Raw genomic sequence first — 27325 nt, 5'->3', positions numbered from 1 at the left:
CCAAAAATGATTAGAATAAAGAAATAATCTTTTTTTTTTTTTTATAAATATCTTTAAGCAAGTTTGACATTTATTTAGCTTTAAAAATTGCATATTATATATTTGTTTCTGCCAAGTAATCTACCGGTTCTTACAACGAATCAACAAAATTACAATCTCTTTTTTGATATTCGAACACATGAATTATATTACAAGCAAAAATGCACCTTTTCTGTTAAGATACTTTCTTCCTAAAACACATAAGACACTAGTCAACTACGCTAATGTCATTCACTGTCACTTTATCTCACTCTGTTTTATTAAGTTCCTTTCACGTTCTTTATCGCGTTATATATTTGTAAATGTATCATCTTAATCAATAATGACAATGTGTGTGAATAAAGGTGTTGAGATTATACACAACCAATCAAATCAGCTAGCTATATTCTTATCTAGGCATAATATTTCAGTGCAGAGTGAGCACTTGACATTCAATGTTTGTGGTGGTTTATAGTAACGAAAATATTAAGCATTAATAACAAAGCAAATTTATTTTAAACATGAACGAAAATCAAAACTTTATAAAAAAAGGCACTACTGTCTTTGCTACCAAACCATTTGCTTATTGTCTGTCTTCAAAATACAGAACTAGTGTATGTGATTATTGTTTTAAAAGGTATATTGTTAATATTTTTAAAAAAACTGCTTAATATCGGTAATATTTTAATTTCTTTTATTATAACTTAACAGTTAGTTTACTGATTAATAGTATTGTAGTAATAATAATACAAATTTCTATAAACTATAGGAATTATTTTCTTTTCAGTGGTAAGCTTTTAAGATGTTGTGGTTGTCAGTATGTTTATTATTGTAATCAAACTTGTCAGAAAAGATCTTGGCGAATACATGGTAAAGAATGTGCAAATTTAAAAAGAATTTCACCAAAGATTGTACCAGATTTTGTACGCCTCATGGCACGTATAATTATAAAATTAAATCAAGGTGGAAGTGAAGAAATAGAATATTATGATAAAACTAATTTTAGAAGATTTAAAGACTTAATGTCTCGTAAGTTTTTATATCATATAAGAAAATCAAATATCATTTATATATTTTTATTCAATTAATATTTAAATTATCTTGTTAGATTATTCTGATATAAAAAATGACATGAAAAGAGCAGAACATTTTCTATGGGTATGCCATGTTTTATATGAATTTCTAGAAGATATACCTATGCCAAATTGTGTAGAGTTAATGGGTATTTATGGCAGAATTTGTATTAACTCTTTTAATATATATAATTATGAGTTCACTTCTATTGGTGTTGGTATTTATTTGGGAGCTTCTATTTTAGATCATAGTTGCAAACCTAATACTGTAGTAGTGTTTGAGGGAACAACTATTATTGTTAAAACAATAGAAGATCTGCCTTGTTTAGATTGGTCACAGGCAAGTGTTGTAAAATTTTTTTTTTATGACATTAACATCTGTTAATTAATATCTGTTAACGATAGAAAATTGTTTAAAGCACAGTGTTGTAATTATAACTAATCATATATAGATAAGGATATCATACATTGATGTACTTCAGACAACAAGAGACAGACGTTCAGAATTACAAAGTAGATATTATTTTTGGTGTCGTTGTAAAAAATGTGAAGAAGCAGAACCAATGGCAGAAGCAGCAGCGTGTCCAAATAAATTTTGTACATATCCTTGTTCTCCGGATGCAGTTGTGTGTGAAAGTTGTAATACAAAATTTCCAGAGGACTTTAAAAAAATTTTTGATGAAATATCTGATTTTACTGCAGATAATTTGGATAGTATGGTGGATGTTGCCTGTATCCTTTTTATGAATAACATGGGGTAGATATATTAGCTAGATTCAATGTAAAACATAATTTCCTTACAAAAGAAAGTAGATTTAGATGTAAGCAAGGTATGCTTGGCAAAACAGGAAGGTGTTTTACACTCTCTCAACATACAACATTTATTAACTTTACGATGTGCATTTGAATCCTCTATAAGTCTGAAACATTGGGAAGAAGCTGATATATATTCTAAAGAACTTCTTAATGGCTATTTGTAAGAAGAACATTTTTTAAGTGTTAATAAAGAAAATATAATAATTTATTTTCATATTTCAGAACATATTATGGAAAAATCCATCCAGTGACTGGACTACTGATTCTAACAACAGCAGATATTAAATTAAATATGAATGAGTCAAAAGAAGCTATAGAATTGATAAAAAAAGCTTCTGTGATACTAAAAATAACTCATGGAGAACAACATAGTATCATAAAAGAATACTTGAACTATATCATCTAGTTTCTACCATCAAAGACCATCGTGGCAATTAATGTATTTGTGATATTGATAATTTATAATTGTATATAATATACTGACAATGTACAATATACAGTAAATAATTTTAATGTTTAAAAAAGTAAATTTAATGTACAATCCTTAAAAAAAAGAACTATACTTGTAAATTTAAGAATTTGTAAATATAGAATTAAAAAGCACCGCTATCATTAGTGCCAACCTTATAATACTATTATAAATATTTGTGTTATGTAGTAACATATGTAAAAAATAGTAATGATTTTTAAGTTATTTATTACTTTGACCTCTCTGTAATATTTAACGATTCTACAAAGTACAGATATTATAAAAGAAGTGATTAATTACCAACATTACAACAAAAAATAAATACAGCTGCTAAGTGACAGCTGCTTAAGTTTTATTAGATCGGTTATTTGTTACGAATAAATTCTTAATTTTTCATTGAAAATTTGAAATAACATGTGGTAAGCAATTATTTTCGCTTTGGAATTTATTACAAAAGTATCTGGAACAATATTTTTATATTTCTATAATAACTACAATGTACACGATGTATTATGTCTATAATAAACATTAGTTATATCACTTCGTTTATTAATGTGTAATTTCTTTATATTTTCGTTGTTTAGATTCATTATTTGAATAATATTTTTTATTCTGAACCTATTTCTAAATATCAAACATAATTCAATTAAAAAGAATTTCTGTACACATTTTTGTATTGTTTACAGAAATTTACGATTGTTTAGACTATTGTTTCAATCAATATTGTTTTTAATTTAAAGTAATTTATTTCATCATTTGACTTGTTTTATATAAATAATATATAAATAATTTAGTTTGATTTCATTTAAATATACATTATATTGTATTAAATCAATATAAAAATGTTTATCTTCTTTGAATCCATTTCATTCAGATATCTGTTATAAGATTAAGGAAAAATCCTTATCTCAACTATTATCTGTTAAATTAAGAAGAAATATACAATGTTCTCTGCATTTAAAAGATTGGCTGGAAAGTCTGATGGAGTTGGGAATATATCTCCTAGACCAGCTCATCAGTCTATGCCAACAACTTTACAAAGAAAATTTGCTAAAGGTGTACAATATAATAGTAAGTATATTAATTATATTGATTTAAAAAAAAAAAAAAAAATAAAATGCTTCAAATGAACAGAATTATATTTTTAGTGAAAATTATTATAAAAGGTGACAGAAATGTGGGAAAAACTTGTCTATTTCATAGACTTCAAGGCCAAAAATTTATAGAAGAATATATACCAACAGAAGAAATTCAAGTAACCAGTATTCAATGGAATTATAAAGCTACCGATGATATTGTTAAAGTTGAAGTTTGGGATGTTGTAGATAAAGGTCGACGTAGGAAAAAATTAGAAGGTTTAAAAATGGACAATTCACAGCCTGAAAATATTATTGAGGAGCCTGCTTTAGACGCAGAATTTCTTGATGTTTATAAAGGGACCAATGGTGTTATCATTATGATGGATATTACAAAGTCTTGGACATTTGATTATGTACAAAGAGAACTTCCAAAAATTCCTAGCCATATCCCAGTAATTGTTTTAGGAAATCATTGTGACATGGCACATCATAGAACTGTCACATCAGATCATGTAACATACTTTATTGATTCGTTGCATGAAAGGACAGCTCAAGTAAATTTATTGCTATTATTATTTATAAATGATTAGAAAAACATGTTTATAACATTTTATTTTTTTTCTTATTTATGATAGGTGAGGTATGCAGAATCATCTATGAGAAATGGATTTGGATTAAAACTTTTACATAAATTCTTTAATCTGCCTTTCCTTCAACTGCAACGAGAAACATTATTAAAGCAACTTGATACCAATGAGGAAGAGACACGTTTAACAATACAAGAACTTGATCTCTTTCAAGATAGTGATGATGCAAATTATAATAAATTCTTGGATAATCTTGTTAACAGAAGAAGAGCACTTGCTGATTCTGTTTCTGCCAGTATTCTAGTCCCTAATATTACATCTTCTTTAAGCAATCATAATATATTATCTTCAAATGGTAATACAAACGTAAATGCTGAAGTTAGAAGATCAATTTCTATGCCTGGCCCTATAGGAGGAGGAATTCCAATTCCAGTAAAAAATATAGATTTGAAATCACTACCAAAGAAGGAAAATTTTATAAATACTTCTGAAAATCAAGTAATCCCTATTAAAAATTCACAAGTTACATCAACAACATCATCTACACAAAATGTTTCAAAAACTGATTCTAAAATGGCTGAATTTTTAAGTGAAAATTCTGATAGACGAGATTCAATTAGCAAACCACAGTCACTTATGTCAAAGATATTTGGTAATAAAAAAGAGGATGAAATAGACAGAGTAATACATATTAATAATACAAATACGAATATGCCATTAACTAGTGTTGAAGATTTTATACCAGATGATGGATTGTTAGATAGATCATTCTTAGAGGACAATAGTCAAGTTTCACCACAAAAAGTACAGCATGAGGAGCTCAATTCTGAAAGGTGTGTTAAAGCTATAGATAAATAAAGAAAAAACATGAAATTTTATTTCTTTCTAATCTTTTGATATCTTTTGCATTTTTGATAGTGATACTGAAACTGCAAATCCTTTGGTTGCTGGTTATGAAGATGATTTATCATCAGCTGATGAAGCAACGCCTCCCATTCAACCTAAATTGGCTGAGAATCCATTAAGTAAACAAAAACACAAACGCGAAACTATATCAAATACGGAAATAAATTCAGAAAAATTGCGGCAAATCGCGAAACGTGATTCTATTTCATCTATAGATCAAGAATTACAAATATCAAATAATTATGACATAAATGAACAACAAGAAATTAATTCAGATGCATTTGATAGTTGGCTTCGGCGTGATTCTAAATGGAGACAAAGTCCAGAAGGTGGTGAGGATGTAAGCAGTAATAGCACCAGAAAAGACAGATTGGAATTAAGTGATAAAAGTTTAGATGTTAGTGTAACAAGTTCTAATGTACATTTAGAGTTACTTGATAATACCAGCGTGCGTCACATGAGTTCCGATGGTGGTAGTCCTGTATTAAAAGAAAAGAAAAAGCATAAAGAGAAGGTATGTGTCAGATAATAAAGCACTGTATTTATAATATAATTCGTTGTGTAGAAATATTACTTTAAAATTAAAATGCTTTTAGACTGAAGACAAAGAAAAGAAGAAAAAGAAAAAGTCTAAAGATAAAGAAAAGGATAAAGAAAAAACAGATAAAGCAGAAAAAAAGAAGAAACGATCGTTGCATCGTTCAAGAGATGAAAATAGAGAACGTGATGAACTTGAAGAATTTCTCAATGGTTCTGCAACTAGAATCGGTGTTGATGTTGCCTATGAAGCGATATAACATTTTTCTTAAATAACATTCAATCATATTTTTAATTAGTAACGCTGTCTTCTGGCAACACGCATAAAGCATCATGTAATATTGAATTTTCAGATATGACTTTCATATTAATGTTTGCAAATAACTTTAAAGCAAATAATACATGTATAAAGATCCTGTTACAATTCTTTTTATGATAAAATAATGTTATAAACAACAACAAAGAATTTCTAACAATCATTTTTAATTTTGAACATTCAATAAATGACACTTAATCAATTAGCCATTCCATAAACATCTGATACAAGTATGAATATACTTTTGTAAATTTAAATGCAATCTTATCATTGAAATGATTGACATTTACATATTTAATTTATTTATTCGCATATTGAAGTTATTTATTTTATTAAATAAAATCTGTATCAATAAAATATTTCTCAAAATATTAAGAAATAATGTGGATATAATGTGTTATCTGCTTTTTCGTCGACTATCTTCTTTTAAAATGAAAAAAGGTACATTTAATTAATGTAATAATTTTATCATTACTATTAATTTTTAATCATATATATTATAGCGCAATATGTCATCACTGCAGTTTCATGTTAATAAATGTACATAAATAAATAAGAAATTGTCATATAAAATTACAATTCTTTTCTTATTTGAAATGTTTTTGAACGTGTTGTTGTATACGAGTTTCAAATTTGCTACAGAGCATGAACGCCCTCTTTTAAATTTAAAATACATCTGTTGGTTCTTACCGTACTGTTATCGAACATGTGTGAATTTGACGGAGACTGTGTATAATATGATACTAAGTGCATGCCGAGAGTTGTATTTTATATTACATTACTTAATTAATTAAAAGATATTGAAAACAAATCAGTGAAACAAACGATTTAGGAAAATGTCATTTTATTTGCGTTCACTTCCAAATAAATTTACATCTTTTGTTAATATACGTAGCAGACAGGTTACTGACATCAACTATCAATTACCAAAAAATGTTAAATCCTCTTTATTTTTAGAAGAAGTAAGTACTTTAAATTTTATTATAATAATTATTAATCATTTACATTTACATGATATTTTTGACGACTGTCAATTAAAGTTTCCGTTTTCTAAATTCATTATTTTACAGAATAAGTTAACCTCAGTATATTTATGTAATAATGATTTAATCGTAATAATTTGTTGATGTTTTACAATTCCTATATAAGTTTTAATAGTAATTAAGTTATTTAATGTTTCTTGCTTTTTATTTTTATTTTTGTATGTTAAAATATTGCAAATTTTTGGAAGTTAAAGAATTTTGTATCGTTCCCAGCAAGTAAGAAAATTTGATTGGTAGAAATATTATATTGAATCTTTTGATATATATTTAAAAAGTATGGAAATATATATATCCATACTGTTAAAATTTGTAATTAGTTATAAATTACAAAAATGTTGGTTTTATATATATATATAAAAATATATATATATGTTATATGTATTTTCCTTGTATGAATTTATTATTTCATCATTTTTAAAAATAAATTAAAAGTTATTTATATAAAATAAATTAAAATATAACTGTTAATTATAGTTTTTAGATATACAAACATCAACAAGCGCAATAATAAATAAGAAAGAAACACCTTTGAATTTATTAGTTCCTTCATTAAGTCAAAATGTACCAGTTACTTTTGTCAGTATTAATAATGAAAATCTTAAAGCTCTAAACAAGAAATGCAATTGGAATAAACAATGGATGATCAAATTATATCAACAAAGACAAATACATAATCAGAATATAAGACATGATGTCAATTTCGATGTAGCAAGCACAACATTATTAAGAAATAATGCACAGTACGAAAAATCATTTGTAAAATTAAAAAACAAAATACCTAATTTATCGTGTATAGAGATGACACCAGTTAAAGAGACATTTTATAATGTATTATCTAAATCTACAAAGAATGAAATTCTTTACAAAAAAGTTTATCCTAATATGCAGAATAAAAGTGAGATGCAAACTTCTGAAAATCATAAATCATTTAAAACACAACTGCAAAATGTATATGATATTCTTCGTGAAGATGTATGTTGCTTTATTATACAAAAAATTGTTATGAAGTACATAAAACTTAAAATCTTATTTTACTAATATGTATTTCTTTCAGTTACCATTACTGTTTACTCGATCATTGAATAGTAAAATTTATACAGAAGATTTAATATTTGTGAATAACATTAGAGGAACAACAACTGTGTAAGTATATAATTTAGAATATTTTTATTACCGATAAATTAATGTTATTAAAGAAAAATAATACATATATTTGCGAATGTTTTACAGTGGAATTCATCAATACTTTAAGCAAATATCATTATTAAGATTAATAGGCCATATCAAGTTTGCTTATGTTAAGTTGGGTATTATAAAAATGAGTATACACCCTGAAGATAGTAGCATTAAAGTTCGTTGGCGTATAGCAGGCATTTCTGGTACAAGGGTAATTTTCACATTTTGGAGATATAAAATCTGGAATACTAAAAGTGAATTAGATTCTGCACCAGCGTAAGTAAATTCATATATTTCTTTACTTAATATATTATTGCTTGTATTGTATTATATTAATCAATAAAATTTATTAATAGGTGGTATGATGGCTTTTCTACATTTTATGTTAATAATGATGGCAAAATATTTAAGCATGTCGTCGATAAAACGATGCCTGAGCAAGATCAAAGGAAAATTAAAGCACCCATTGAAACAAAACTGGCATTATTTATTAACTTGTTACACGTAGACTCCGATTTTTAGAAAATATCTTTTGCATTACTACGAATAAAATGAATTTGTTAATACTTTTTTAATTATTGCATTATGTAAAAAACGAAAACAATAAACAATGAAGCTACACCATGTTTTAATATATTGTTTAAATTTATATAATTGTAAAAAATTACTTAAAATTTACAAAATTTCTATAGATATTATGTTTCTAAATTTATATTTGTATATTTGTTATACTTTAGAAGTTTATTTACACTGTAATTGAATCAATCTATTGTTCATTATTATTCACTTATTTATTTATTTATTTATTTACTACTACTGTAAATTATTGTTTATGATTTCAAATGAATAATTGATGGAATAAAATTTTTATTTGTGTTAAAGTAGACACGTATTTAATACATATATTTATTTAGATAATGTACAATGTATACTATGAAAAGCATAGTTGATTCGAACAATATAGTGTGCTTATATAATTAATGAAATCTAAAAGTACAAATATTCTGATTAGTAGTAATAGTAATAAATTAATTTGTAATTTTAAATATTTAGAAAAAAATTGTGCACTCAAGAATTTGAACTGTATAAAGCAATTTGAATGAATTCTGCCATTGTAAGGAATTGTTGAAGATGTTTTACAAAAAATGATTTAAAAAAAATTCAAATTCTATTACGCGTTCTTTTTCGTTTTATCAATGAAGTTCTTTTTTGCATATCATTAAATATCTATAGCTATAAATCGTAAATAATTCTAAGTGTCAGTGACTTTAATTATGTCATATCAATATAAATTGAAAACATCATTTAATACAATAATTTAAAAATGCGTTATATTGTCGAATTAACTATACCTCATATAAAATATATATTTTCTGCTTTATTTCTTTCTTTTCTTTACTTTTATGTTTTACATAAAAATGTTGTTATTTCGTAAAAATAAGAAGTACTTTATTTAACATGTAAAACTTACATTAAAATAGATAATGTATCAATTCCATTCAGTTACATACAAGTCCTATAAAGAAAAACATATATTTAAAAAATTATAATAGAAATAATCACTAGATTGATGAAGTAAATATTTACCTAAATAATCGTCCATCAATGTTCCAATAGCAAACTAAAAATATATTGCATGAATATTATAATGTATAACATAAAATATTAGAATAAAATACTATATGCTATAAGTACTAACAATTCCTGTAGCATCAACTCTTGTGCCAACAATTTTTAACCTTATTTCATCGTCTGGTTGAATAATTACATCCTGTAATATTACAATATTTACATCCTTATAATTTGCAGTTCATATTCTATATATCATTTTTATTATACATTTTTTTTATATGTACCTCCTCTTTAGATTTGTAGCATGGTGGATTTATATTTGGACAAAACTGCATGTCTGCTGGAATTGACTTCAAAAAAATATTTAATACCTTGTAAAATAGTATTTTAGTAATTTATAAAATACAATTGTAAGATTACAACTCGTATAAAAATAACTTACATGGTGAGATATAAAACATGAAAGTGGTCCTATTTCAGCAAACATTCCAACCTAATAATAAGCAAAAAATATATAATTTTTTAAATTATACTATTATAAAGATTTAAAACTACTTTTTATATTTACCTTATTTACTTGTGTTACTATAGCATCTAATACTTCTCCTTTAAATGGTCTAAACACAATTGCTTTATATTTAACTGGATATACCACAAAACCTTGTCCAGGCAATATAATCCCTGCACCTATGTTATCTATTGTTGTAACAGCAACAACAAATCCATATCTGATATAACCAAAAATGTTATTTTTTAAAATATGTAATTATTTAAATAAATGTGCTACTTCTATTATGTTCACTAACTTACTTTCCTGTACAAGTTCCTTCTACTTCAATATATAGTTTTTGTTTCACAGTATCTAATAATTGAGGCCCAAAATATCTAGGATGCAACAAAACTTCATGTTCTAATGATATCTATAAAGATATAAAATTAAAGTATATATACTTTATTTTATTAGATATATATATTTCAACGCACATTTTACCACTATCATTTATTCAATATTTATCATTACACATATTTTGTTCTTTAGTATTTTAAGTTAAAATGACTTACATGATAAAACATGTCTTATTTCAGTAATATCAAGTAATATGTAATTAACTTATTCAGTAATATTTTCGCGTATACGTTCACTTATTTAGGTTATATTATGGAACTGAATAAATGTCATCTTCTTATAATTTTTTACTTAGTAATTTACTCAAAAGTTTATAGATATTAAAAAGCGACGTTTATTTTTTTATTTTGCGAAACTATTTATTCAACTTATAGTAACAGAAGAAAATAATGATCACAAAGAAAGAGTCATCAGTTAATAGAGATACGTGCACCTTTTGTTATACGTATATGCAGTATTGTTACAAATTATGTATGTTGATTAAACACGATAAAAGCACTTTTATTGATATTTATATTCTTCAATCTATGATGTTTAATCTGAATAACAAATATTAATTAGATAAAGCATAATATTGATATTTAATGCAGAAAATAACTTATTATAAATTATCTTATAAATGTTATTTTTAAGGAAGCAAAATCTTTAATATATAATATTGTATTAATTTAATATCTATTGTTCACTTAATAAGCTATTAAACTAATTTATAATTTACAACAAAGTAAAGTTATTAATTATCATCATCTACAAAATTTAATTTTCGTTTAATTTCTAAGGCTAATTTATATCCAAGTTCTGGTCGACGATCTTTTCCTTCAACCATTGCATTTACTTGACTTGAATTTACAATTACTCCATTATTAGCTATAACAGTAGCTTTAGTCTTTTCAATATCAACAAGATCTACTCCTCGACTACAATCATCAATGAGAATAGTTCGATAACCATTTGTAAGTGCATCTACTGCAGTAGCTCCAACGCAAACATCATAAGCTAACCCGCAGATATATATATCTGTCGCGCCTTTCTCTTGTAATTGCGAGGACAAACTTGTTTCCATTAATTTTTTATTATCCCAAAAAACAGAATATGAGTCTACTTCTGGATTAGTTCCTTTATATATCTTAATTGCATTGTTTACAATTTTTAAATCTTTATGAAGTTCAGCACCCCAGGAATCTTGTATGCAATGACGAGGCCAAAGACGTTGCTTTAGCAATGGCGGACCTCTAAACGTTATAGTGTCGTAAACTTGTGCGGCTTCTTTGGAGATTCCGCTACTAGAATCAACTTCCCTGAGAAAATAAAGCAATTAATTTATAAATTTTGTTATAAAAATGTATTTGTATTAAATGATATTGAATTGAAATTTAAACAAAATTAATTAATCATAATTAATCTAGATTAATTACCTAAGATGTAAATTATCAATAAAGGATACATGATTCATGGGATGCCAATCAAGAGAATAGAATACAGCATCAAATTGTACAGTTTCCAATAAACGATTAATTGGTTCAATTACTTCTGAACCATCATGCTGAGCAGCACATTGTTTGATATTTAAGGAACCTGTTATGAAATCATTCTGCACATCCACAATTAAAAAAGCACTCTTTGGACGTGTGCATATTTTAATCCAACGATTCCAACAAATCTATGGATTCAGAATAGAATCATATTTAAAGATGATTATGATCATTATGACGTTTATAATAATTATTTGAACAACATAATATTTACAGATATGTAAATACCTCAAATTCCTCTCTATCAATTTTTCCATCTCCATTTAAGTCAAATATAGAATATATTTCCCTCAACTGGCTTTCTTCAATGTTGTAAACTTTTCCACGATCGTTGCGAAATAACGCACGACAAATGAATTCAAATTCTGTGATAGATAAATATCCATCTCCATTTTTATCAAATGCAGTAAAACATGCATCCATGTTTCTTTACTGTAATTTCTTGTTTCTAAGTTATTTGTTTAATCAATACTTGTATTAATGAAGTACAATCATATTATATATTACTTTCTGAAATCTGTTTAAAAATGTAAAATTATGTGATAAAATACTATGACATATTATTTTATAATGTACTTTTCTCTTTAATTGCTTTAAAATAATTTATTTTCACGTTTGCATTTTGTATATGCTGTAATAGTATTTCCAATAAAAAATATTATTATCTGTAACATAATACTTCATGATTTGGTATAGAAAATTAGAATAAATAGAATACAAAATTTTTTTTATTACTATATATCTTTCATTAGAAATTTACAATAAGTATACAATTCTTTTTATTTCTGTTTTTTTATTTATTAAATTATATGCAAATGTATAATTATTAAAATAAAGTATTATTGTATTAATCTTCGATGGTAATCTATTGATACATCAAACATCACCTCAGGTTCCAACAATTCATTTACTTTATATTTCATAGACTCTTCATATGCATATGTAACAGATGTATCTGTAAGTTGGATATTACATTGTGCTAAGATTAAAATACAATTGTGTAATCGTGCACAAACTTCACGATTTGCTTGTGGAATTCTTGATGAATCTTGTGTAAAACCACCTTCTGATCTATCAGTATCTTGCCTACTAGTTCCAATCCAAATATAACCATTATTTCCTAATATTAAATTTGCACCATTTTCCAAATTATGGAAATGAGTCTTCTTTCTTTTTATAAGAGCTGGAGATACTTTCAACATTATACCTTGAGACAATTTACCATACTTTAAAACTCTAGTATGTAATGAAAGAGAACCATCGACAAAAGTACTTTGAACTTCTGCACAAATTAAATCTCCTTCTTGAAGATAGCGTCTCATAGTTTGTTCATCTTCTGCTGATCTCCTCCTCTATAAATTACATACAAGAATGGATTATTTTAAAAAGTATACTCATTTCATTAGTATACGAAAAGGGAATTTTATATCATACCAATTCTCCACCTGGTAAATTAACACTGGAAAGTAGCAATACAGAGTCAAGTTTGGAATTTGTATCAACCTTCCATCGTCTCTGTTGCACTTCAGTTATACGACCAACAACTACATCTCCTATTTCGCCTTGATAACGCGCTTTCAACGGTCTTATTGAAATAAGTTTATTTACTTTTTCTAAAACACCAGCTACGGATGCGCGTAATGTATTTTCATCATCTACATATGTTCCATGTCCTCTAATAAAATTGTACGATAATGAATTTCTTTCTCTTTTCTTCGATATTTCCTTTTTAAAGAAATAAAATACATGTTTTTACCTTAAGAAATCCGGTTGACTAGAAATTTCTTCTCCCGGTGTATATATTCGGGGTTGTGTGTCATTATTTTTTATTAAATTTAAATTAACTCTATTTACTGCTAAACGTACATTAATAGGTGGATATTCTTCCATCATATATAGCAATTGTTGTTATGCTGTACATACACAATAATTAATACTTGTACAAATATATCGTCTCTTATTTAAATTAGGATGTGTACATACGATCACATTTAAGGTTATATTTAACCTTTATGTGCGTAAAGTATGGCGTGAAGTATAAAGCATAATATCGTAAGAGTTACTAAATAGTAATCCTAGTCCCTTATAAGTAAGTTAGTTTATAATTGTATATGTGAAAGTAACGATATATAACTGTTGAATTTTAAATTAATTGAAATTTGTTATGTTTAAACAGTAAAAGATAATATATGTATGCTTAATAAAATTCTAATTTCGTGAGTAGCTGGTAAATAATACATATAAATAGTATACTGAATATATTTGTATTTTACTTTTGAAGAGATTAAATCTATAATATTATAATAATTATACTTTCAGTATTTCATAATGGAAGATTTTATTCCTACACGAGTATCAAAGGTAAAAGAAAATGCTGTAAAGGAATTTGTATCAGTGAATTATCAAAAGCCAAAGAAAAAGAAAAGAGAAATTATTGAAAGCGAAGAAAACAGTGATATACGAAATTTTAAATTCAATATAACAAAGGATAGACGAAATTGCAATAACGATGACAAAAAGAAACAGGAAGCAGAAATGAAACGTGTTAGATACGAAGTTATGAAATTTGGTATGTCTGGTTTTAAAGGGGAAAAAGCAGGGGAAGCAGAAGTTGAATTTGCTATTAATTTAGGAGCAAAACCTCCAAGAAAAAAAGGTATTAATTATAAAATTTTGAAGCATAAAAAGAAAGAAGGTTACAAGGAAACACAGGAGAAGAACACAAAACTTATGTCAGGTTCCAAAAACAGTTTAACTAAACATAAAACTAAAAAGACCCGTAAAAAAGGTTCTGATGGTCTATTAGGAATTTATGGAAAAATAAATAAAACAACACTAGGTAAAAATAAAAAATAAAATTGTAACCATAAACATTTAAAATATTTTTAGTCGTTTTGTTCAGTAGTTACAACATTAACATATTGTCTAACAGTAATGTGTTTTATGTATTGTATATCATATATGAATAACAAGTAATAAAATAATATTTTTATATATTTGTGAATTCATTTGGGCCAGCCTTGAGCTTCAATAAGAGGATACATATCTTTATCTATTCATATTTAAAATAGATATTCATATTATATTCACTATGCCACAATGGAATGATTTGGCATTTAAAGAATCATGCTTTTTTAGCTGATCAAGATTAATCGAAGGCTGCAGCCGTTGGTGCAACCTCAAGTAACATTTGAAGGAAAGCATTCACTCCTTCTGTAGAGAAAATAATTATTAACCTTAGGTACTTAATTTTTTGTTGATGATTTTGTAATTTTTCTGCATATTACAAATTATGTTGAATGAACATACTTACCCATAAATTTGGGCACATATCCGTATTTAACAAACGGGAGGTAGACAAGCATGCCCGCTAAAATGAACCCAGCCGCATATAAATACTCGATTTGAGGTTTATCAATGATCGGTGCTACAATCAGGTACGCAGAAATTCCAAGTACGAAAACAGGTATTATCAACGGACATTTATATGGTCGTGGATGATTCGGTCTGGTCCTTCGCATCACCAATAGAGCTAACATTGCTCCGCCGTAAAATATCCAAGCAGTGAACGAAAAAAAATCGATCAAGGAATCAATATTTCCGGATAGTACCATTGCTCCTAGTGGGGGAGGAAATAAATACATTATATTATTATATTAAGGTATAATGGAAATTGAAGATAGTGTAAACGATACCTGCAACGAGCGAGTGAAAGATAAGTCCCGGTGCAGGAGTAAAACGTCGTACATGTACGTAACTGAGGCAATCAAGTAAATGGCCTTCTCGGGACGCAGCGAAACAGAGTCTACCTGCTGCAAATAGGGTACCATTTGCGGAACCAAACGTGCTGATTGCAACCGAAAGCGGCATAAGCCATGACATAACACCCAGAATCCGATTTCCGAAAGTCTGCAAATCGATAATTGATATCCTTTTTAGATTTAAGGTTTAGAAACCTTAATAATAAATTCGAATTTCGTTAAAATAACAAAATTCGTTAAAATAACGAATTTCTGTTTTAATTCTTGATTTCTGAAAGAAAGAAGGATATTAAAAATTGTCTTACTACTGCAACAGCTTCGCTTTCGATCATCTCCGAAGGTGACATCACGGCTAGGTAGGAAACGTTTATTAATGCGTAACATAGGGTGACAAGGGGTATACCAATCATAATGGAACGTGGCAGATTTTTCGAAGGATCTTTGATTTCTTCAGTGACATAATTGAGATTATTCCATCCATCGTATGCCCATAAACCAGTATAAAAAGCTGTAGCTAATCTGCCTACATTAACAGTACCACCATCCATCGTATTGAAAGCGCCTTTGAGATGTTGCGTATTACCCTGTATCAACTTATAAGAGCCACCGGCAATTACAACAAGTATGGCGATCAATTTTGCTGCGGTAAACGCGTTTTGTACACCTGTGGCCAGATTAACGCTGTAACAGTTTACTAACAGTATAAGTATAATTGCCAGGAGCGCAACGATTTTGACGACTTCCTCGGGTGGATCGCAGTCGGCTGCAAAGGCCTCAACCGCGTACTGCGCGAACGACAAACAGATTATTGCCATTTGAGACGGTTTTAAAACCAACGTGGAAACCCACGAGAAGAGGAAAGCAGGTGGTGCACCGAATGCGTCCATAAAGTAAGCGTACTCAGCGCCGCTGCTCGTATTCATCGTACCCAGTTCGGCGTATGCTAACGCACCGCATAGACTCAACAAGCCGCAGGCCGTCCATACGAGGAAGCTGATTCCGATACTGCCGGTTCGAACCAAAAGCCCTGACGGCGAAACGAATATCCCAGAACCTATCATTTCGTGATTGAACGAATAAGAAGAAGAAGAAGAAGAAGAATTTGAAACTGTACTCTTTTCAGTTAACCATATAAGATTTTACTGAAACGGTATAGATTGCTACCTATCATGGTACCAACGATTAGAGCCACCCCACTGACGAGTCCCACCCGTCTCTTGAGGTGAACAGAGTTGTTCTCCTCTGGGTCCGTCCCCTCCAACCCTCCACCCCCTCCACCCCCGTCTTCATCATCTCCCAGATTCCCAGATTTAACTCCTTTCTGTTTCCGTTCGTGTAGCTGTTGTTGTTCTTGTTGCTGGGATGGCGTCGTAATTGGGTTCCAGCCGTTGCTTCTGATCGATCGAGAAACCAATGTTGTTTCAGGAATTCCATTCCATCCACCGCTTTGTAACTGCTGTTGCGATTGATTGCCGTTACTCGTTTGTGGATCATGTCCCACGGTAGCTGAAATCATTCAAATTCTTTAATAAATCTACCGCATCTTTATATTCGATAGATTAATCAATTGATTAATGAAACATCGCGCGATTATTTCATATTTCTACATCGTCTTACGAATATGTCGTTTATCGTATTAGAAATTTTTCACAGCAATGAATCGTACGATTACCTTCATACATAATTCATCAGGCTTTATTATCGACAATTTCAACCAGGTCGTCCACTACTTGCAAATAGTACAAGTTTCGCGAAAAAATACGAATTCAAAATTATCTCTGGTTAATATAGAATTTCTTACGTATCTGCACGAGCAGTCTCCTTCCGGGAGCGAAAAATAACACGCGAACGAAAAGGTAGGTTTGCTGTAAAACTTCACTTCAGCGTATAAACGTATAAAAGACGTATCGTTAAGATCATCATAAAACGATTAATACCACGATCATTTGAAATTTAATACTATCGCACTGTTTTTCCTTTTTGCGTCTAAACTACGATATTGGTATACTACGAAGAACCACGACGATCTAAAAAGCGACAAATCGTTGGATTTGTATTTATGTCGCCACGTGACGTACATTATTATATTATTATAACCGAGGCGTTGTTGCTACCGTAATAGTTCGCATGGCTGAATGCCAAAGATCTCTCGTGACTGAGATCGGTTTGCTTTCTTTACACGTTTTAACGTACAATGGGCCGCAAAATGCAAACACGCTTGTCGGAATCTGGACGCAATTATTTCCTTCACTGATATTGGACATATCGGTAATGCAATCGAAACAAACAATACCCAGTTTCTTAATCATCTTTTCAATTGATTGGTCGATATCAATCTTTTATGCTATGCCGGCCTATCGTGTGTATACTGAAAATGGAAACTATCAATAATAACGACGATATTGAATACGAACTGCTGGTAGATCTTTATGGAAATAGAGAAGTCTGAAACATTTACTTCGATTAATCGTTGAACTCGTGATATAGATAGACATTCTTTCAATTACGAATTCAGCTCCGATGTGACCAAACCGCGCACTACGCAAGACGTCCGTAGCTTTATTCTGAAGGTGACCTTTCGATAAATTGTCCATTTCTTTATTAACGCATCTATGTTAACCGTTTATCACAGCATCAGTTTTAAATATCGCTCAAGTTTCCCCCCTAACGTGAACTATCTAAAACCTGTAGGCGCATCCTTTTGCATATCAGAAATCTATCTATGTAATATCTCGAATATTTTATTTGCTTTCTCGATAAATTCAATTTCATTAATTAAACTTTACGAAGTGTAAAAAGGAAGAAAACAGCGAATCATTTCCACTTTCGTTTCATTTGCATTTTTTTTATTTCTATAAAGAATAAAGTGCTTCGAAATATCTTGGTAATGGAGAAATTTGTAAAATATGCTGACCGTTTATGTTGCTAAGTAGCAGCATATCATTTAACCACGTACGCGCATGGTTCTTTTAATATAACTGAGCATTGAGTTTAAAAGACTGCCACTGTTTGACGAAATAAGGATCGACAGTGGGAAATGTAGTTAAAATCTGCCGATGTTCAAGTGGTAATGGATGTCTCTGAAGATTTGTGGCTGAACTATGTGGGTTTAGTTGTCAATCTACAGTAAAATGATGCAATATGACTGAAGAAACGCGCGCGCGCGAGACAGGTGGCGTTATTCTTCTGCAAACACTACGTAAAAATGTAAAAGGAAGAAGAGAATAAAAGGAGTAGAAATAGAAGTACAAGATTATTGCGTCATTTTTAATTACGTGAGAATTGCTGGTTCTGTTCTACGTGGGTAGTAATGTAAACTCGTTTAATAATAATCACTTTTATATGTCGCATTTTTCTAAATTCTAACGTCACTTTCAAACGGTATTGTAATTGCCTTGTAAAATGGTAAACAAGTTTAATAATTTTACACGGCTCGAGCAATTAGCAATTGGACATGACATTTGTTCGATGACGAATTACGAATCAGCATGTAAATTTGTCGAATTGGTAACGCGATATGCTAACACGGCGTTTGCAGCGTATAATGTATAATGCCTGCCAGTGGTCGTTCTACCGTTTGGCATGAAATGAACACACTATCCTATGCATACGTTATTTCTAACAAAAGAGGCTCTTCTTTATGAATTTCATTTATATTTCATTTTCGTTTCATTTTATTGTCTATATCAAGATTTTCATCACCATCGCAATTTATATGCTACGTATGCTTCTAAACCGTGTTAATGTCTATTGTGATAAACTGTCGTAATGATGCAATTGCGTTTAATTGATCGTTCGTGCGAAAGAAACCGATCTCCGTGCGAGGTCTTATATGAAAGATGATTTTGTCTATGACGAAGGTCGAATTGGTTGTAAAGTGAGCATAAAAATACGATGAAAAAAGAAGAAGAAAAAGAGATGAAATAAAATATGTTGTAATTCATTTGGAATGTATTTTGAGCCGTTCAATAATAGTAGCAAAATTCATGGAATCGACGATTCTTCTTATTCGTAGTAATCTATTCGACGAAGCACGCAGAATGAAATTTAAGTCATTTGTCAACGCATATGTTTCTAATCAATTCAAATCGGGTTCAAAATTATACCAACATACAGAGATATTCGCGTGTTCTTAGTATATTCGAAATTAAATATTTGCTAATTTAGTTCTGTTACGTAAATCATGGCGGAGAATTTACTCTCAACGTTAAACTGTAAAATTGTTCATGTAAAGCTGTGATTTACAGTCACATGACATTGGTCAGTGGTTTTCGTTTCACTCTATCGATCGTTGTATTTATCACTGTATCGTTGGTATTCATACCACCGAGATAGGAAGACAGTTCCTAACTATTTTACTTGACATCAAAATTTCGATTTCAAGAAGAACAATTTGTGTAAAGAACAAGACGTTTTTCGAAGATTTTAGTTTGAGGTTTAGCTATTTAACATAACGCGTCTCGCGTGTAACGTGTTTGTTTCTTAGAAGATTGGAAACGAGGTTTTAATAACCGTACCATTCAAAGCAAGATTTCACGATAAAATCAACGCAGCTTCAAACACGTACCGCCTAACCTAGATAGTAACTGAACACCACGGAGAAGAAGACCAAGACGCGTTGGTTTGCATAGAAAGTATAATTGGCTTAAACGGAGTACGTCGTAGAGTACTTATCGCTGTCTATTCGTTTGTTCGTTCAGCAGTTCGTCGAGAAGTTGTTCATCTATTTGTAGCCACATCGCACGCGGTACATATTCATCGTGAAATGTTAAAAATAAGCTTTGAACTCGTATACGTGAAAGAGATATTAAGATCGATATCAAACTTGGGATTTAATAATGCTTGATCTTTCTTGAAAATTTACATTTTCGGTTTGCATAACGGAAAATTATAAACGAATTTAACCGTCTTATTTAATGCAAAGAAAGTACGATAGGTAAGGCTGATGAACGATAAATTTCATTCTGCAACGAAAACGAAAAACCACTTGCGCAAAGTGTCTTAAAATACACCTATGGGTTAGATTTAACGTCGAGGCAGACCTGGAAATTTGATTCCGATACTGTAAAATAAAATAAAATTTTTTAAAATAGATGTATATAAATGGAATATTAACAAGTATTCTTTAGTTAATTTCATATCGCTATCAATAATAGCTTAAACAGGAAACATAGACATTCTTGGGGTCCCGTACAAATTTTTCGTACACTGCATATATCTAAATACCTCGTTTCACGTAATGGTGCAATTCTTCGTGGATTTCAACTGTTGCGTTTTCTAGATATATACCGATACTTTACTTTTCTCATTTTCACTGTATCATGTTGAGACAGTGCTCTAAGTCGTTTATGCAAGTTATGAACAATTATAGATAATTAAAGAAATAAAGATCAAAATAAAATGTTTCTTAAATAGTATATTTTTCTGGCAGTGCAAATGATTAAATTTTCATTTAATTCCTGCTATTTTCTCAATTCAAATATAACCAACTGTACAATGTATAAATTGTACATCACGACATACACGTGCTTTCGTGTCCTATAACTAATGCAAGTGTGCAACAACAGGTTCTATTTCAACGACGAATTGTGTATCTTTTAAAGCAAGATTTCAAGACATCTTTACACAATACTGATCATGTTGGTTTATATAATTTGTTTAAGTAATTTGTGATCATATCACGACACTTGTAAGGAATTTCCCTTTATTTAAGTTATCAATGATAAATTCTATTGTTTCTCGATAAAAAGCCACGTTGTATTATAAATGTGTTTATTCTTTATTATTTATTCATTTCTACGAAATTATTAAATTTTGAAATTATACAAAAATTACGTACAATCCTTAATCCACTGGTTTGTATAATTTAACAGCATTAATGAAAAAACTTTTCCAACAATGGAAGTTGCGTTTATGAATGAGTAACCCGATGTGAGAAAAAAGCGCGCGAATTTTACCAATTACGAATAAGAATTTTTTTTGTAAAAAAAATGGACATTACGACGTGACAAAAAATAGTAATGATAAATAAAACAAAATGTTTACCTCGTTTGAAGGGCGCGACATGCATGACTCTAAGAGGGACCGATAAGAAGGGCGGATTGTGAGACCGCCTCTCATGACACCACGCCGACTTTTCGGTGCAACCACTGTCTCTGCCGTATACAGCTGTCTTCGGCCCGCCGTCTGCTTCTTTTCTTCGCTAAATTCGCTTGTAAATTTCTAGTTCACGTTCTAACGGGCGACTTTTACGTACGCCCCGTTTTTCCGTTTCTAATTTCGAACGATGACTTTATTGCGTTTATTCAACCGCTGGGGTTTTTTTGTTTTCAAATTCAGATCTTTTTGTTCACGGCAATTTGAGTTAACGCAAATGTACGTATACCTTCTATGTGATTATGATATTCCAACACGACTCGCACTGATCCACCTCTAACGATGAACTGGGTGTTCGACAGAGGGAGACGTACCCGCCAAAGAACGAACAGGAACGAGGTCGAGAAGGGGAAATTGGAAGTGCGACAGGGAAAGGAAGATAGTAGCACGAGCGCCTAGCGTCGGCGCGCAAATTCGCTCGATATCGTTTTTCCGTCTTTCAACTTCTATTAGATATCTATGAATTTATTCTTTAATACTTTAACTACTTTCTACTTTTTACTGCTATCATTTTATAAAACATATTAATATTTCTAAATTTCTTCCATGCATATGTAATTATGCGTAGATAATTTTATAATTTCTTATCAAATAAATTAAAACGATATAAAATACATTTTTAGCTCTGAAATAATTAAGTAAAATAACAGAAACATTAATGATTATAGGTTTCCTATTAACGTAAGATGATATAAATGTATAAAAAAATGTTATAAAAAAGAAACATTAACAATCATTTTAAATTAATATATTAAAGCAACACATTTCTCTATAAAAATTGATTATTCAAGTATTAAATATGACATTAAAAATGTAACAAAACATAGTTTGTAATCTGTATATAATTTATATATAATTTTAGAAAAGAAAATTAGCAATTTTATCTTTATGATACCATATTCGTGATATTTGTGACATTATAAAAATTAAATTTTTTTATATTGTTAATTACATACTTTTGACAATGGCATATACAAATTTCTGATGTTTATACTTAATATACAGGGTAATTTGCTTAAATTGAACGTTTAAGTTATTTCCGTTATTATGAAAGTTAGGAAAAAATGACAAAGCGATTTTTGAATGGTTTCAAAGTGTGCACCTGAAAGTGAGAAAAAGAAGTTCTGTCGAGGTCATCATCAATATTTTTTTGTCGGCACCACGACGAGTTCAATGATTTATGATACCATAATGTTGAGATGACCTTGAGATGAAAACGAAAAAATGAATTGATATTTAAAGGATTTAGGAGGAACTTATCTTATGTTATTGCAAGTGTTCAACATGCTAACCGCTTACATCGATACATTTCTGTACACGCTAATGCAATGCTTGAATTGCATTTTTTGTGAAAATTTAGATGTTTAATTTAAGTAAATTACCCTCTATTCTTGAGAAATTATTCTTTCAAAATATATCTTCTTTATAAGTAAAATCTTGTTCCTTTATTTTAAAGGAAATTTAATGCCACATTAATTTATTTTTTAATTATATTTATAATTTTAATTAATTTATTTATTCGCATTACATGTGTATGAAAACGCGCGCATACGTGTGTTTGTATATCATAGAGTTTAAATATAACAAATGAATCTTCGTTTTATAAATATTTTTATGCTAGGCCAGCTTATGTGTGCAATTTCATATCATAAAACAAAACTATAATTGTGTGCAATATACATAACGTTCTTTGATTAATTATTTATAGTAATCATTTATGTATGATACAAACTACAAAAAATAAACTTCTGGAATGATTTAGTGTGCTTTAATAAAGTAACGGTAGACAACAGTTGCCAATACCCCGAGAGCAATAGGAATCAGCCACGATCTCCAAGAACCACTGCAATTACCAATCATCACATCACGACGCAGCATCGACTAGTTAAATATCACACATTTTGAATTTTAATAGTGTATTACTTTGGATAGCACAAATGTCACTCATATATGCTTTAATATATATGATAGATGTGTAGAGGAACGAAAGATCCATATATATTGTTATAAATATAACATGTAACACTTTCTAATATATTTGATTTCTTAATTGTGCTATCCAATGAATATAGATAACTGAACAATAATGAATACAACACCAATGCGGTAAAGATGTTAGTTAGCCAAATTATGTATCTGTAATGCTTTGGTTAATGATACATATGCATTTATATACATACATATAGAATAATAGTTAAGATAAAAAAGGTGTTATACCTAGAACTATCTGATTCAGACACTTCAGTTAACTCACAACGATCTTCTTCTGTTTCGTCTTCCTAAAATTAAAAATATGTTACCCCTTAATCATTGTCATTGATAGTAAAAATAAAAATTAATAACAAATGAACAGGTATTAAGCATTATACATACTTGTACTACTTCTCCAATTTTAAATTGCAACATCAAATCTCTTGCATCACGTGAATGACCAATGTCTTCAAATTCTTGTGTACAATCTCGACCACCTTGTTCTAAAAGAATTTCTTCTCCACCGGGATGCTTAAAGTTAATATATAAAATGAAAGTATTTATGCGTGGTTCTATTAAAAAATATGTTAATCATTAAAAGAAAAGTAATATAAAATATATAATTACATTTGAAAACTTAGTCACATCATAAACTCTATTATTAATAATGAACCATAGATCGCTACTATGGTTATGCTTAGCAACTTCTTCCCGCGTGTAAAATTTGGTATTAGGGGTAATATCGCAAGACGCCATATTTTTTCTGCTGTAGAGAATATTTTACAATTTTATATATATATATATATATATTTGTGTACGTGTATGCACGCGCGCGTGTTCGTATGGTGTATGATATGTATATATATATGTGAAAATTATATAGATGTCACTTAAAAGAATAAATAAAATATTAAATATAATGAATGATGTATGGTTGAAGGTATTACTACGTTAAGGTTTGTTTAGAAAGTATAAATCACACAAAAATTTATTCAACAGCTTATACGTTAACTGCGACTATAGTCACAATCTAGATTCAGTGAATCGGTTAGTAAGTGATTCAATTTTACTCGTACATGGTAGTGATATCAAATTAAAAAATTAGTTATTTTTTTAAAGTTATTAATAATATTTTTTTATATATATTTTTATATAAATTAAATATGTAATAGGTATTTATATAATATATAATACTAAATAATTGTAAAAAATTTGAATGTTTGTAAACGTGTGAATTTAAAATATTTATTAATGTAACAGTATTATAAAAAATTTCATCTAAGTATAAAATATAAATTATTTTCACTATACATATATATTTGGTATTACTACCAGTTTTAAATTGTTAATAATATGCTTTAAAGTTGAACCAATAGAAAATCATGATTATCATTTCATATAAGTAAGTATCTGACTCAACGAATGTATTATATTGTTCAGAATATTAGTGTTTATTTTGAATTTAGTTATTTTCACGAAATATGAATAAGTTTATTTAAACTGCTAATATGATAATTAATCTTTAATATTTTATTTCAGTTTCGACAAGTAATGTGTAGATTTCGTGGAGAACGATTATTCAGTGATTTAAAAATTAAAATAAAATGAACTTTGTCGGTACTTTGTTACTTATTAATTTATTAATCATTTATGTAAAATGTCAATTTTCAATTTCATCACCGATATCTTTCGTGCTTGATGAATTTAGTAATATAGCAACATATACAAAATGTAAATTCGTGGAATGTTGTATAAATGAATATGTTATTTCTGATATTGATAGTATGTACATCAAATCAAAATTTGAGGTTATTGCATTAGAATTTATGTATATATATAAATAAATTAATCGACTATATGTACTAATTTTAGAGTTAGATGATATGTTCAAAAAAGAACTTTATGGACAAACAATTGCTCAATCTGTAGTTATAAATGCTTTACGTGGTCATTTAACTTCATCTAATCCCCCAAAGGCTTTGTCTATGAGTTTTCATGGGCCACCAGGAACAGGTAAAACCTACATAAGTCAAATGATTGCTAAATTTCTTTTCAAGAATGGTGATGGAAGCAAATTTTATCATTTCTTTAATGGTCGTAATGATTTTCCCTTGGAAAATAAAGTAAATGACTATAAGGTATATTTTTACTCTTACTATAAAGTTAGTCTTGGAATTTTAATTGAATATACATTTAGAATTTTACGAATCAAAATGAAATATAAATATGATAATATCTTATTTTATACTATATAGGAAGAACTATACAAAATCATTATTAAGAGTTTACAAAATTGTGAAAGATCAATGTTTATATTTGATGAAGTGGATAAAATGCCAGAAGGTGTACTAAATGTTCTTGTACCATTTTTGGATTATCATACAAAAATTAAATTATGGAGGCTTGATAACAATTTTATAAATACAACGAAAGCAATTTACATATTTTTATCTAATACAGGCAGTATTGGAATTACACAGCGTTTATTAACACTTTGGAAAGAAGGCAAACAGAGGACTATGACTAAACTTCAAGACTTTGAGAACATAATAAGTGTTAGAGCATTCAATGAGAAGGGTGGTTTCTATCATAGTGATACAATAGACTCTAATCTTATAGACCATTATGTACCTTTTTTACCACTTGAAGAAGTACATGTGAGAGAATGTTTAAAAAAAGCTTTTGTAAATAGAGGAGTATATCCTACCAGTGAAATGATAAAAGAAGCATTGTCATATGTTACTTTTGGGCCTCCACCAGATAATATCTATGCAATTGCTGGCTGCAAAAGACTGGAACAAAAAGTCGCTTCTATCATATATGCTAATAAAAAACAAACAGAACTTTAAATATATATTAAGTATTACTTCCTTTTTATGTTAACATTTCGATAATATTTCAATTTTATTTATTATTCTTATTGGCACAATTAGAAAGTATTTAACGATTAAAAAAATAATACAATTGATCTGTTACAATGATACATATAGTGATTGTTTATATATTTGGGTATGTGTATGTTTATATTTAAGAAATAGCTAAAATTTTTATTATTAACAGTACTGAATTTTAGTATATACAATTGAGTCTTGGCAATTGACTTTACTTTAAAGTCATAAGGAGAAAAGCTGTCTAGAAGTATAAACATTTGGTGATGTATATTTTATTTTTTATATGATTTTAATATACAAGTATAGATAGACAACTTTAATCTTTATGACTTTTTTTAACTTTATTCGTACTGTTATATTGTACCGAAAAATAATTGTAATTCTTTTTGTCTATACAAGTAGCTAAATATATATTTATTTTTATGCGTTTTCTCAATTGGCATAATCTCAAGTAAAGAGAACAATAAAATAAACTGTATATTTATTATGATACTGATGTGTGAGGATAAATCTTT

General features: G+C 28.8%; 10 protein-coding genes across 14 annotated transcripts; 5 read left to right on the top strand and 5 right to left on the bottom strand.

The window, feature by feature from the left end:
* Positions 1-539: 539 nt before the first annotated feature.
* On the top strand, positions 540-2332 carry Smyd3 (SET and MYND domain containing, class 3). The gene is made up of 6 exons (XM_017901838.1): positions 540-655; positions 806-1047; positions 1127-1431; positions 1544-1823; positions 1905-2067; positions 2130-2332. Exons 1-6 carry the CDS (start codon positions 540-542, stop codon positions 2311-2313), a joined length of 1290 nt encoding a protein of 429 aa, XP_017757327.1. The 3' UTR covers positions 2314-2332.
* A 959-nt stretch (positions 2333-3291) lies between these two features.
* Positions 3292-5803, top strand: LOC108548711 (rab-like protein 6). Its single transcript, XM_017901792.1, has 5 exons — positions 3292-3447; positions 3525-4009; positions 4091-4875; positions 4961-5462; positions 5545-5803. The coding sequence occupies exons 1-5, from the start codon at positions 3321-3323 to the stop codon at positions 5743-5745; spliced, it is 2100 nt and encodes a 699-aa protein (XP_017757281.1). The 5' UTR covers positions 3292-3320; the 3' UTR covers positions 5746-5803.
* Rpb7 (DNA-directed RNA polymerase II subunit RPB7) lies at positions 5362-10725 on the bottom strand. Of its 3 annotated transcripts, none has more exons than XM_017901791.1 (9): positions 10655-10725; positions 10403-10512; positions 10161-10320; positions 10035-10085; positions 9877-9942; positions 9720-9791; positions 9608-9641; positions 9492-9536; positions 5362-5427 (listed from the first exon to the last, which is right to left on the bottom strand). In XM_017901791.1, exons 1-8 carry the CDS (start codon positions 10664-10666, stop codon positions 9520-9522), a joined length of 522 nt encoding a protein of 173 aa, XP_017757280.1. In that variant the 5' UTR covers positions 10667-10725; the 3' UTR covers positions 5362-5427; positions 9492-9519. The 3 variants fall into 3 exon arrangements, with proteins under 3 accessions (XP_017757280.1, XP_017757279.1, XP_017757278.1); XM_017901790.1 differs by lacking the exon at positions 5362-5427 and adding an exon at positions 8199-8260; XM_017901789.1 differs by lacking the exon at positions 5362-5427 and adding an exon at positions 8202-8268.
* Positions 6516-8637, top strand: LOC108548709 (uncharacterized). The gene is made up of 5 exons (XM_017901788.1): positions 6516-6763; positions 7319-7816; positions 7899-7987; positions 8075-8296; positions 8377-8637. The coding sequence occupies exons 1-5, from the start codon at positions 6638-6640 to the stop codon at positions 8540-8542; spliced, it is 1101 nt and encodes a 366-aa protein (XP_017757277.1). The 5' UTR covers positions 6516-6637; the 3' UTR covers positions 8543-8637.
* Positions 10726-10966: 241 nt separating the features above from the next.
* On the bottom strand, positions 10967-12454 carry LOC108548696 (pyrazinamidase/nicotinamidase). The gene is made up of 4 exons (XM_017901772.1): positions 12260-12454; positions 11915-12159; positions 11251-11797; positions 10967-11038 (listed from the first exon to the last, which is right to left on the bottom strand). The coding sequence occupies exons 1-4, from the start codon at positions 12452-12454 to the stop codon at positions 10967-10969; spliced, it is 1059 nt and encodes a 352-aa protein (XP_017757261.1).
* Positions 12455-12870: 416 nt separating this feature from the next.
* Positions 12871-13991, bottom strand: LOC108548695 (exosome complex component RRP4). Its single transcript, XM_017901771.1, has 3 exons — positions 13788-13991; positions 13466-13706; positions 12871-13383 (listed from the first exon to the last, which is right to left on the bottom strand). Exons 1-3 carry the CDS (start codon positions 13922-13924, stop codon positions 12871-12873), a joined length of 891 nt encoding a protein of 296 aa, XP_017757260.1. The 5' UTR covers positions 13925-13991.
* A 217-nt stretch (positions 13992-14208) lies between these two features.
* LOC108548747 (uncharacterized protein C1orf131) lies at positions 14209-14887 on the top strand. The gene is made up of 2 exons (XM_017901839.1): positions 14209-14258; positions 14351-14887. The coding sequence occupies exon 2, from the start codon at positions 14360-14362 to the stop codon at positions 14885-14887; it is 528 nt and encodes a 175-aa protein (XP_017757328.1). The 5' UTR covers positions 14209-14258; positions 14351-14359.
* A 134-nt stretch (positions 14888-15021) lies between these two features.
* On the bottom strand, positions 15022-22224 carry LOC108548782 (b(0,+)-type amino acid transporter 1). Of its 3 annotated transcripts, none has more exons than XM_017901895.1 (6): positions 21838-22224; positions 16957-17298; positions 16098-16846; positions 15727-15940; positions 15345-15650; positions 15022-15244 (listed from the first exon to the last, which is right to left on the bottom strand). In XM_017901895.1, the coding sequence occupies exons 1-6, from the start codon at positions 21860-21862 to the stop codon at positions 15180-15182; spliced, it is 1701 nt and encodes a 566-aa protein (XP_017757384.1). In that variant the 5' UTR covers positions 21863-22224; the 3' UTR covers positions 15022-15179. The 3 variants fall into 3 exon arrangements, with proteins under 3 accessions (XP_017757384.1, XP_017757383.1, XP_017757387.1); XM_017901894.1 differs by lacking the exon at positions 21838-22224 and adding an exon at positions 18251-18347; XM_017901898.1 differs by lacking the exon at positions 21838-22224 and adding an exon at positions 17465-17587.
* Positions 22225-23634: 1410 nt separating this feature from the next.
* Positions 23635-24864, bottom strand: Cyt-b5 (Cytochrome b5). The gene is made up of 4 exons (XM_017901824.1): positions 24547-24864; positions 24322-24450; positions 24166-24227; positions 23635-23791 (listed from the first exon to the last, which is right to left on the bottom strand). The coding sequence occupies exons 1-4, from the start codon at positions 24673-24675 to the stop codon at positions 23707-23709; spliced, it is 405 nt and encodes a 134-aa protein (XP_017757313.1). The 5' UTR covers positions 24676-24864; the 3' UTR covers positions 23635-23706.
* Positions 24865-25625: 761 nt separating this feature from the next.
* LOC108548694 (torsin-1A) lies at positions 25626-26768 on the top strand. The gene is made up of 4 exons (XM_017901770.1): positions 25626-25701; positions 25792-25932; positions 26044-26057; positions 26175-26768. The coding sequence occupies exons 2-4, from the start codon at positions 25803-25805 to the stop codon at positions 26766-26768; spliced, it is 738 nt and encodes a 245-aa protein (XP_017757259.1). The 5' UTR covers positions 25626-25701; positions 25792-25802.
* The last annotated feature ends 557 nt before the right edge of the window (positions 26769-27325 follow it).

The sequence above is a fragment of the Eufriesea mexicana genome, unplaced genomic scaffold (genome assembly GCF_001483705.2).
Source record: "Eufriesea mexicana isolate 0111107269 unplaced genomic scaffold, ASM148370v2 scaffold1767, whole genome shotgun sequence".
Classification (NCBI taxonomy): Eukaryota; Metazoa; Arthropoda; class Insecta; order Hymenoptera; family Apidae; genus Eufriesea; species Eufriesea mexicana.
Note: the sequence above shows the minus strand (reverse complement) of the source record. Positions and strands in the feature narration are given on the sequence as shown.